This window comes from Triplophysa dalaica, chromosome 20 (assembly GCF_015846415.1).
Source record: "Triplophysa dalaica isolate WHDGS20190420 chromosome 20, ASM1584641v1, whole genome shotgun sequence".
In the NCBI taxonomy this organism is placed as follows: Eukaryota; Metazoa; Chordata; class Actinopteri; order Cypriniformes; family Nemacheilidae; genus Triplophysa; species Triplophysa dalaica.
This window is the reverse complement of record NC_079561.1, coordinates 8,391,461-8,402,638: the sequence shown is the minus strand read 5'-3', so window position 1 is coordinate 8,402,638 and position 11,178 is coordinate 8,391,461. Positions and strand designations below refer to the sequence as shown.

The 11,178-nt window shown below is 36.4% G+C and overlaps 1 protein-coding gene across 1 annotated transcript; it reads left to right on the top strand.

Moving 5' to 3' along the window:
• The first annotated feature begins 15 nt into the window (after positions 1–15).
• Positions 16–10,772, top strand: exosc10 (exosome component 10). The gene is made up of 25 exons (XM_056733914.1): positions 16–150; positions 319–455; positions 981–1,104; positions 1,255–1,356; positions 1,534–1,687; positions 2,428–2,536; positions 2,614–2,689; positions 2,796–2,906; positions 2,994–3,137; positions 3,609–3,799; positions 3,909–4,065; positions 5,106–5,254; positions 5,345–5,395; positions 7,029–7,140; positions 7,229–7,276; positions 7,371–7,446; positions 7,715–7,833; positions 7,917–8,012; positions 8,198–8,266; positions 9,571–9,664; positions 9,784–9,857; positions 9,947–10,178; positions 10,263–10,324; positions 10,424–10,491; positions 10,584–10,772. The coding sequence occupies exons 1-25, from the start codon at positions 28–30 to the stop codon at positions 10,612–10,614; spliced, it is 2,709 nt and encodes a 902-aa protein (XP_056589892.1). The 5' UTR covers positions 16–27; the 3' UTR covers positions 10,615–10,772.
• Positions 10,773–11,178: the final 406 nt, after the last annotated feature.

Below are 11,178 nucleotides of genomic sequence, written 5' to 3'. Positions count from 1 at the left end.
CAGTTCTCGCGATGTTATATTATCATCATGGCTGCCTCCTCGAGTAGTGCTGCTTCTATTAAACACAACGAGCAATCTGCGCCATCTAAGGAAACAGACGCAGAAACAGAGTTTTGTCCAGGTTTTGAAGATGCTGATGCGTTTGTCAAGGTCTGTGAGCCGTTTCATTCTGTAAATCTGTACTTTAACTAGCTGTGTCAACACATCGCAACGTGGAAAGAGTAACGTTAGCCATGTGTGCACATGTAGTACATTTAGCATTTCGCAGATTGAATGCTTAACGAATAAAGTTGACGAAGCAGTTGTTGTTTTTCACAGCATGGGTTGGGATGTGTGGTCGCTGCCACAAAGGCGAGTGCGGCTCTTCCACAGGCCGGAGATGAGTTCGATCTGTACCGCAGCTTTCCTGCGTTTGAAGAGTTCTGCGCGTCACAGGGAGATCGCCTTTTACACTGGTATAGAACATCACACGTACTTGTATTGTGACTGATGCTTTCATTTAATACTATAGTACTGTATATGTATAGCATTTTAGGTCAGTTCAACGATTAATCGTGATTAATCGCATTCAGCATAAACGGCATGTTTACATATTATAGCTGTGCAATGTGTATATTAATTTTGTATGTATAAACACATACACTTATACATGTATGTTTATACTTAAGCTTTTATATATTTATGTCTAATTTAAATAATATTTAAAGATTTATTCATTTTTTCTTAAATATCATGTGTGTTTATGAATACAAAATAAATATGCACGGTAGAAATGCAAACCTTTTTCTGAATGCGATTAATTGCGAGTAGTAGTTGAATAACAGCCGTCACTAGAACATTGTGTTACCTTGGTAATGCTATTAATACCTTTGTTAATAAAGAGCATTTTTACATTATACTTAAGAAATAAAACAAATTATTATAATTAATTGAGCGAGTACGTTACAAACTGCATCATTCTGTATTTGTTTCTTTGACAGCATGAGTCAGATCATGCAAAAACATGGCTGTAAATCTCACATGAAAGACAGGAACAAACTGACGGGTCTAGAGGACCGATTTGACCTGGTGGTGGATTCCAACGATGCCATTCTTGAGAAAGTGGTATGAGTTTCACATCTAAAACTATTGAGATTTAAGCTTTTGAGTCATTGACAGATATGGCCGAAGTAAACGCGTCACAGAGTTAAACCATAATCGATTTTTTGGCCTTTGAAAGTCCATAGTTCTGATGTGTTTCTGTTGTGTGTTCAGGGCATTCTCCTGGATGAAGCCTCTGGGGTGAACCGCACACAACAGCCTGTGATGCCTGTTGGATATCAGCCTCCCAAGATTGTTGTGTCTAGTTGGAATCGGGTTGGTTCAATCTTTCATCTTTTTTTAAGCTTTCATTTAGAAGATGAAATGTAGGATAGATCACACTGTTATCTTCAGAAGAGCATTAGCTGTCTTAAAGGATCATTACCTGTAAAGGCCCAGTTGGTTTGTTTTTAAAAAGGATGTTCTGGTTTGATGTTGATGTTCTTCTTGCAGGGAGGAGGTCAAGCCACTGAAACCTTTCATCTTCTACATGCTAAAAACATTCAGCGTCCACAGCTGAAGTTCAAGGAGAAAGTGGATAACAGCAACACTCCTGCTGTCTCCAAAATCTTTATCAAACCCAACGCTTTAAAACCTCTGCCTTCATGTAAGCAAACCTTTTAAGACTTCATGACTCAAAAGCTTTTTTAACTTCAGGAATGTGAAGCATTTCTGAGTGAAACTAAATATGAGGTGGGTTTTGTGGAAAGCAAAATTTTGTGGTGGGCAATTCCAGCGTTATGGAGATGACATAACAAATTCATTCTCTTATGATTATATTGAACCATCTGTTTATATTTTACTGAACCCTTCTTGACAGAGTCTAAACATAAAAAAATGTCAGTCTGTGGAAAAAAAATATATATAAAAAAATGGAAATAAACGTGTCACGGATGTGACAAAAAAAGTATGCGGTTATGGGAGACTTAAAACTTTGTAGGATTTCTGTCAAATAAAATGCACAATCCTGAAGCAATAATACCCGATGAATGGAGAAGGGATGCCTCTTTATAGAACAGAAAATAGTTACTTTTATATTATTTTTCATGTGTCCATTTATTTTCAATCCTGAAAATGGCACTAACCTGACTATGAAAAATCATGCACTAAAAATAAAACAAATGCTTAACAAATTTGAAGAGAGATCTCACATGGGTAATTGAACCACCAAATGTTAAAATCTGTACTGTTACCATAGTAAAAACACTGGTGAAAACTAAAATTGTTTGCAATAAGGTTGACATTTTCACGGAATTCCCCTGGTGTTATTTATAAAATTATTTATCATTAGCTATTATTTAGCTCCTTATCTACATACTAAAAAAATTATGAAATGTGATTTTCTAGATTTTACCGACAAACACATTCGGAAGGAGAGACCGGAGGATTTGGATGTTCCTGCTGCCCTGGCAGATTTTATCCATCAACAGAGAACACAAGAGCATGTGGATGATATGTAAGATATGTTTTATTATTTTATTCAACGCATTTTATTTGGCAGTTTAGAGTTTGAGATCTAATTGTGTTTTTCAGGTTTTCTCACCCCTACCAGTATGAATTGGATCATCTGGCCATGCCAGAGAGCCTGAACTGTAAACACGAACCACAGGTCTCATTCATTCTTATGCTCCAGGAAACTAGAATCTATTCATCGACAACTGTTATTATTTCCATCAGGATTTAATAGAACACAGCTCATTTTTATTATGTTTCAGATGTATAAATCAATTGCTGAGACCAGCTTTAAGTTTATCAACATGTTGGAGGATCTTGTTGCTTTGAATGAGAAGTTAGCCAAGGTGTCAGAGTTTGCTGTGGATTTGGAGGTATGACGCGTCTGCTTTACATGATGTTATTTAGTGATCTGCTTGCTTGTATATTGTCATTGCAATGAAGTACTTGTTTATTTGCAGCATCATTCCTACAGAAGTTTTCTAGGAATCACGTGTCTGATGCAGATATCGACACGTGAGGAAGATTTCATCATAGACACGCTGCAACTGCGCAGTGAAATGTACATCTTAAATGAGACGTTCACTGACCCCGCCATTGTGAAGGTAATTTTTTTTAGTTGTTACAATGGTTTATGGATGTAACGATTCACTCGACTCATGATGTGATGTGACTCATGATACAATTTAATCACGCTGTATTTTTACAAAATGAGTTGAGACCAAATAGAAATGAACAACTGCCCTTTTATTATTTGTCAAAGGCTGCACTTTTTGTGTAAAATAAAAATATCTTTATTGTCAAATAATAAAACTAAATTGCAATTTTAAAACAAATTCCAAATAATAGAAAAGTCTCTTTAAAATAAACAAACTAAGACTTTTTCGCTGTGTAAATACAGCGCCTCCTGTTGTTCATAACATGTATTACGGTTCCTTTTAAATCTAAAACGTCTTGAATCGTCACGTTATAATCGGTTTTCAACTGTCATGGTGAATCATTACATCCCTATTAAATGCATGCTTTTTGTCTTTTTATGTCATACATTAATGCACCGCTGCATGTTGATGCTGCAGGTGTTTCATGGGGCTGACTCTGACATCGAGTGGCTGCAGAAGGACTTTGGTCTCTATGTTGTCAACATGTTTGACACCCATCAGGCTGCTCGTGCCCTGAACCTCGGCAGAAACTCCCTCGACCATCTCATGAAGTTCTACTGTGAGGTAGAATCTGATAAACGCTACCAGCTGGCCGACTGGAGGATACGGTAATATTTTGCTTGTTTAATTCTTTCACAAGTATTTGTGCGTTATATTAATCCAAATGCTTTAAGCAAAATATAAATGAGAATTTGTGGATTGATATTTTCCAAATAGACCTTTGCCAGACGAGATGTTGAAGTACGCTCGGGCGGACACTCACTATCTGCTGTACGTGTATGATCGAGTACGGGCCGACCTTTATGATATGGGAAACGGACAGCCTACCCTCATTCAGCAAGTCTGGTCTAAAAGTAGAGACCTTTCACTCAAGGTACAAACACTATGAATTAAGGGTGCTCCCATCAGGATTTTTGGGCCCTATAACCGATTGTTAGAACCAATCGATAACCGATCACAAGATCTATATGAAACCTTCTATTTATTATGTAGAGTTATTAACACCGTTTCAAACCTAATGAATTGAGAGATGAAAATTTGTTTTTATGATTATGAAAAACAACTAAATAAAACAAACACGTACAAACTGCAAACTTTCGGGATTGACACCCCATTTAAATAAGGGAGTGAATGCCCTGATAGATCCACCTGTCTGCGTTTGTGATGATTGATACAGTGACACACTAGTAACCATAGCAACGTTTTGGCGTCTCACAGCTGTAAGAATATGAAACCGTTTGCTATCTGTTGTTTTTCAGTTAAGATTCGTTTTGTCCATCAGTTAAACTAAAGTATCTCTGACAGACACGCTGTTTTGTATGAGAGTGCACTTTTGCAGTGTTGCCATGTTCATTTATTTTCAAGCACTTTTATGTTTGTTGTTGTCTTATGCATTTATTGGGTCTTATCAATTTAAATTATTTGTATTTTTAAGGTTTATTTTGGGCTTGTCTTTGTCTGCGAAGACTTCTTTAACTGCTGTTTTATAGCACCTCACATACAGGTGAAAACACATCTCTGATGGGTGTTTAGATGCACATAGTTATTGAGGTCGGTTCTGTAAGCTCTGCGTGCCGTGTAGTTTGTACATATCTGCATTTTTCGGGGGTTTGGTTAACGTTCTTGATAACAGAATTTATCTGCAGTATGTACGTGTATCAGTTTACTTCATACTGCAACAAAAATGACTGACAGGTAACCGACAGCTGAGTGAGTGACTGAGCTGAACGGTCCAGACTTCATACGCTGCTCGGTCTGCACAGCGGGGCAGATGAACACACTTATGGGTCCAATCATTTTGTCTTTTGATCGGCTCTTTTGGTCGCCCAAATTATGAAACTATGAATCATTGTAAAGAACCAGCTACAGTTATGCAGAATATTGTTATATATAAATCTTGTTTCATTTTCTCAGAAATATGTGAAGCCCATCTTTACTGAGGACTCGTACATGGAGCTTTACCGTAAGCAGAAGAAGAGTTACAACACGCAGCAGCTAGCTGCCTTCAGAATGCTGCACGCCTGGAGAGATAAACTGGCCCGAGTTGAAGATGAGAGCACTGGGTAACTCTCCAAACTCCCACTTTCTGAGCTGTGTTCATATGCTTGATAGGATGAGAGTTGTGTGATTCATTCTGAGCATGTTTGATGCAGGTATGTCTTACCAAACCATATGATGATGAAGATCGCAGAGGAGCTTCCAAAGTAAGTATACACAGTCATATATATGCATATATACAGTATACACCTGTAGAATTGTTCTTGCATTGAAAATATATTTGTCAGTACCAGTGTTGGAGAAGTTACTTGGAATGTAATGAGCTAAGCTAAAAGTTACTCTACATTAAATGAAGCGTCACTACACTGAAGCTGCCATCCTGGGAAATGTAGCGAACTACATTTAAGCTAGTTTTTATTTTTGTTTTATATAAATATATATAATTTTGTTTTTATTTTGAACTGACTTCATTCCTAATGCAATCTCAGTAATCAATAAAACACTGTCAAACAGATTTGCCTAATTATTCATAAACAAAGTTTTCAAGTAAGGGCCAAATTTTGGAAGTGTTTTTTTTTAGTTTTTAAAAGGGCATTTTTTTGTCATTTTTGTGCATTGTCTTTTATATCAAATACTAACAGTACATTTAATCTATTATTTTAACAAAGAATAATAATGACATGTAGACAGTAAAATATTATCAACATCAAGAAAATCTGCAGAGGTTGCATCTGTGATTGCTTATTACAAATACTGTTTAATGCTACTAAAATGTGCCATAACTGTTAATGCAACAATTGTATAATGTAGTAAGCTATCATTTTAAGTGCAAAAAATACACTATAAAAAAGTATAAGGCTGATTTATCTTTAAACTGAAATTAGTCTGATAAGCACATGACGTTTCATAAATATAAAGTAGGCACTCATTACCTTAGACTGAAAGATTTCAACAAAAAAGTATATTCATTTGTTGAACTGTGACTGCGCTTGGCTGCCGGCCAACGTCAAAACAAAAGCTTCGTTCAACCAGAGTTGAAATCACATGTCAATCACCATCAGTAGCAAATAAAATGATGGGTTGGCACCTGTAGCCAATTGATTGTCACTCAGATCCGTGTATGGTGGTGGCGTTGAGGTTTAGAAATGCTTGGGAAAATGTTTACTTCTACTGCACTACTTGATCAAAAAAAGAGCTTCGCTATTGAAAAACTATTTGATTCAGAAAACCGCGACGCTACCACCACGCTACATCACTACTTGTAGCGAAAGTACTCCCCAGCACTAGGGTCGGGTATCGTTTTCATTGTAGCGATTCTGATTTTGCCGGTTCTTATCGAATCTCTGTTCCGATTCCAATAATTTTGGGGGAGAGACAAAAAAAAAGTGTTTACCTTCTATTCTTGCCACATTTAGGCTAGCCAGTAGGCTTTAACTGTTAATTGTGAAATTTCCGCACAGATTACACGCAGAACAATCATTAAAAACCGCTAAAACATATACGTTCTAGGTTCTGGGATTCTGTACTTTTTCCCAAAGGTGTGTAATAGCGCCACCTGCTGTAAAACAGTTCAAACACTGATTGCCGTAATAACTCTCATAATAATGGCGGTGAAAGAGTTAAGGAATAATCAGAAGCGATTACAAACCAAAACTATTTAAGTATAACACAAAAATACAACATAAAATATAAAACATGCAGTTGCTAGACCGTCTATTATCTAAACAATTATGCGCGCATCCTATCGAATGCCCGGTTCTTGAAATTTGAAAAGTTCTCGATACCCAACACTGGTCAGTACTACGGTTGCTACAAAAGCTAATGTCTGTTTTATTATAGGGAACCCCAGGGCATCATCGCCTGCTGTAACCCAACTCCACCTCTAGTGCGACAACAGGTCAATGAACTTCATCAGTTTATGAAACAGGCTCGAGAGATTCCTCTCCTGAAGGTATGTGATGATTCATACCCGCCTTGTACTTTCTTATTGACCTTGTCTTTTGTGATATAGAAATGTGTATATTTTTGTGTTTCTTCAGGCAGAGTACTCTCTGGAAAGAAAGAAATCTGTAACCCCAAAAAGAAAGGTGAGATTTAACCTTCAAATTTTGTTGTGTGGACCCAAAGTACCAGAAAAATCTGTAGTGTGTAATTGAGAGTTTACACCCATTTCGGTTACAGCTCCAGTCTTCATTATTTGGACCTCATGACACGTCCCGTTCATCTGAAAGTGATTTCCTGGACCTCTCCTCCATAGGTACATCCAAACATTATATAAATGGGTAGTTGACAAATAAATCATCCTTTGTTGTGGCACATAGTAATTATTAATTTTACCTCATTAATTTTAATATTAATAATATATTTCTCCAAAATCTTTGCTGTCACACTATAGGGCACATGTACAGTATATCTGTCAATATGTTCACTGTTCACTTTATTTGGTGTGTAGTGATTTTGAAAAAAGCTAAATAATGTTTTCTACACATTAGAGAACTTGTCTTTGTTTATCCATGAATATTTAGAAACCCCAACCAAACCAGGAGTGTTATTTTCAGAGGAGGAGGAGGAGGAGGAGTGTATGGATGAAGATCTAAAATCATTGTCCGGTCTAATAGCTTCTGCAAAAATCAGTCTCTTTGCGGTAAAATATTTAATGCTTCATGTGTTTTTAATGTTATTTTTAAAGGTTTGTCTAAGACCGATCATTTGTGTTGGATTGTTTAGGAGAATCAGGAGAAGGTTCCTGCCTCTGGTCATCTGACAGTAGCACAACAAAAAGCCCACAGCATCATGGCCTCCTTTGAGAATCCTTTCCGAATGGTACAGTAGTTCTTCTGATGTGTTTGGAGCAGGGCTGTCTGTTTGACTGACCTGGGACAGATGGAGTGTTTAAACTGGTTGAAAACATGTATTATTGTTTTGTAATTTTGTTTGGTACTGCTTGTGGATCTACACAGTTCACCCTTAAAGTGAATTTATATACTGATGTTATATTTTCTTTTCAGTATTTACCATCAAAGGAAATTCACATATCAGAAAAAGCCAAATATGACCCATCTTCAAAGATTTATGAGGTATAACGTTTTCCCCCTTAATGGGGACTGCAGCTTCACAAACTGCACAGTTTTACAATTCATTATCAGTTCATTTCAATTGTATAATTTTTAATCCGTTATTGAGCCTGTACATGCAATACAAAGCTGTCTGCTTACTTTACTATCGATTCACGACAGTAAATTATAATAATGATTTAAAATTGATGCTCCGTTACAGATGATCATGTTTGTGATTTAATCTCATCACGCGTACAAATTCAATTTTGTGTTTTAAACAGAGATGGCGTTATAGAGCAATGATTTTTTCAAGCCAAGTACCCCTTGACCAGACCGCAACATTTTGCATTAAAATCCAGTGAAATGAGAGTCAGACAGTTATTATATCTGATGCACCCAAGCAGGTTTATTGCTTAAACATTTCTGTTTGTAAATCTCTTGAGTATTATGCATAACCGTTAAAGGTAAATATGTGTTTTTCATTCTGCAAAATCAATTTTTCAACCGCAACCTCTCCTAACTTTTTATTTCACATCGATACTGCTCCTGATTCCAGGTCTCGGTCTCAAAAAATAACTCTTATATACTCTAAAATACTCTAAATTTATGATTTTTTTTTTTGGGCATATTTGTGTAGTCATAATTTCATTTAACAATACTTTTATTGATTTTCATTATTTTACCTAAATTTCAGTTTCTCTCAAGTAGTACCCCCATTTGGGAACCACTGATATAAAGGCACATTTGACGGATTGCAACTTTAAAATGTTTTTAATTTTAGAAAATCAAAACATTGCTTTTTATTTTATGAGTTCAGATGCAAAACCCTGTAAATCCCTCAAACTATTTGTTTAAGGAGGTTTTTTATCAGGCTCCTATGTTTACTCGTAGCAATAACAGATATTTCAGAGCGGGAAGAGTTTGGTTTAGCAGGTTTTGAGCAAAAATATTTGAGTAACAAATACTATGTGTTGAGCGCATTCACTCAACAATAAAATCCAATTTTTGACAGAGGTTGGAGAACCCTTCCAGTATTATAATAGTTTTAAAGCTGTTCTTGATCTTAGTCATGACATCCTTAGTCATGTTAAAAGTTTTAACCATGTGATCAGAAAATCTGTCCTACATAATTCACATTGAAGTTCATTTTATAAATTACAATATCAAAGTGTGGTTGACTACAGGCAAGTTAATGTAGGATAGTATCCCCAAACGTTTTATTGGCCAATGTGTTTGAAAATATGTCAATATCTCATATTTTGATGTCAAGTGATCTTATTTCTAGTTCTGTGTTATGACTGTTTTGCTGATTTCACTGGGAACAGATTCATAACCGCTGGAAGTTGCAGAGTATTGAGCAGCAGCAGAAGGAGGTTCAAGCCAAGCGGCAAGCTAAAGAACAAGCTAAGAAAGCTCAAGGTACCAACAACATCGTGTAATGTTTTAACCCACAACAAGCATCCAAAAGGACTAAAGATTTTTGTAATAATACACATGTTGAAGAATTTGTTTGACAATGTACTTGTTTCCTTTTTTAGAGGAACGTAAGAAAACCAAACAGAGCTATCAGGAGTCACTGGAAAATGTTCAGAGTGTCAGGCATCAAGTAATGGTGAGCAACCTGTACATCACAAACTCACAACTAAACCTGTCCCTGATACATTTCACTTAAATCTTCTTTTGTTATCTTGTGTGTTTAAGGAAGCAAAGCAGTCCGGCCAAAAGAGAGAGCGTGTGGCTAGTGATGTAAATGAAGAGAGTGTTAAAACGACCACAAAAGTCTTGCAGGCGGATACCGAGAGCACACAGAAGGATAAATCCAGCACGCCTGTTCCCAAAAAACACAAAGCCAAAGCTCTCCAAGATCCTCAAGACTCCACACAGAACTTTAAACCTTTCGACTACAGCCAGTCAAATATGAAAATGTTTGACGGTAAGATCCCTGTTTTACATGTGTACTGTATGTATTTTTGTATTGTTTTTGAGTCTGATTAAATTTCTTGTTGCATACACGCAGGCAAATCTAAAGAGAGTTCGCAGTTTGATCCAAACAGACTAGATCCTGAATCCAAGCAGAAGGTATTTATTGATTTAAGTCTCGTTTTCACAGACATACACAATACCTTCGTGGTTTGATGTAGCACTGTTTTCACATCTTTGATCTTTTTTCATTCTCAGAAAAGACAAAAAAAGCAAAGTTCTTTAGGAGGCAGGACCATGTCTTATGTACCCGCAACATCTGAGAGGTGAGAGACTAGCACAGTACTGTCTCCCATACTGTTTGTGAGATCATCAGTTTCAATTGCGTGTTCATTTTGTCTGTTTTCTGTGCTTACAGAGGTTTTCGTCATAACTGGCCCAAGAGATAGAAGTCATCTGTTATTTAGCTTTTCTCCTAAGGTTCAGTTGACACGTTACCTTTTTCCAGGCTGAATTTCTCTCTCAAGGCACTAGGACTTGAGCAGTGCATGTATATGTTGTATTTGTTTCGGGATTTGACCCCTCATTAAAGTGAGATTTTAAGATACATTCTAGTCTCATTTGTGAACGTTCAGAGTTTTTGTTTGGTGTTATGAGCAGGAGCTGTAGAGGATGAGTTTTATATGAATCTTGAGGGGGAGCACTAGTCCTCTCTGGCCTTCATTGGTGACGTCATAATACTTCTATGATTGTAACGGTTGTGTTCACATTTGTATTTTGCATTGCTATAAGATCAAATGTAATCTCCATTTATGCAGTCAACTACTAAGCCGATCACTTTGTACAATCGCATACAATTCTTCAACCCGTTTATAGCAAATGTTTACTTTTTTCATCCATTAACTTTAACAATGCGTTTTAAATTGACAGTGTAAATAATGTAAATCGACACATTTGTTTGTTTTTTGTTTTTTAACTCTATAATATAATTGCTAATTTCTTTTTAAATGGTA

Excerpts from the sequence above, each read along its gene's own strand:
- exosc10 (XM_056733914.1), top strand. The coding sequence starts at position 28 with ATGGCTGCCTCCTCGAGTAGTGCTGCTTCTATTAAACACAACGAGCAA. Across the intron at positions 7,447-7,714 it reads CCTGGACCTCTCCTCCATAG|AAACCCCAACCAAACCAGGA; the intron begins GTACATCCAAAC and ends ATGAATATTTAG. Across the intron at positions 10,179-10,262 it reads AAATATGAAAATGTTTGACG|GCAAATCTAAAGAGAGTTCG; the intron begins GTAAGATCCCTG and ends GCATACACGCAG.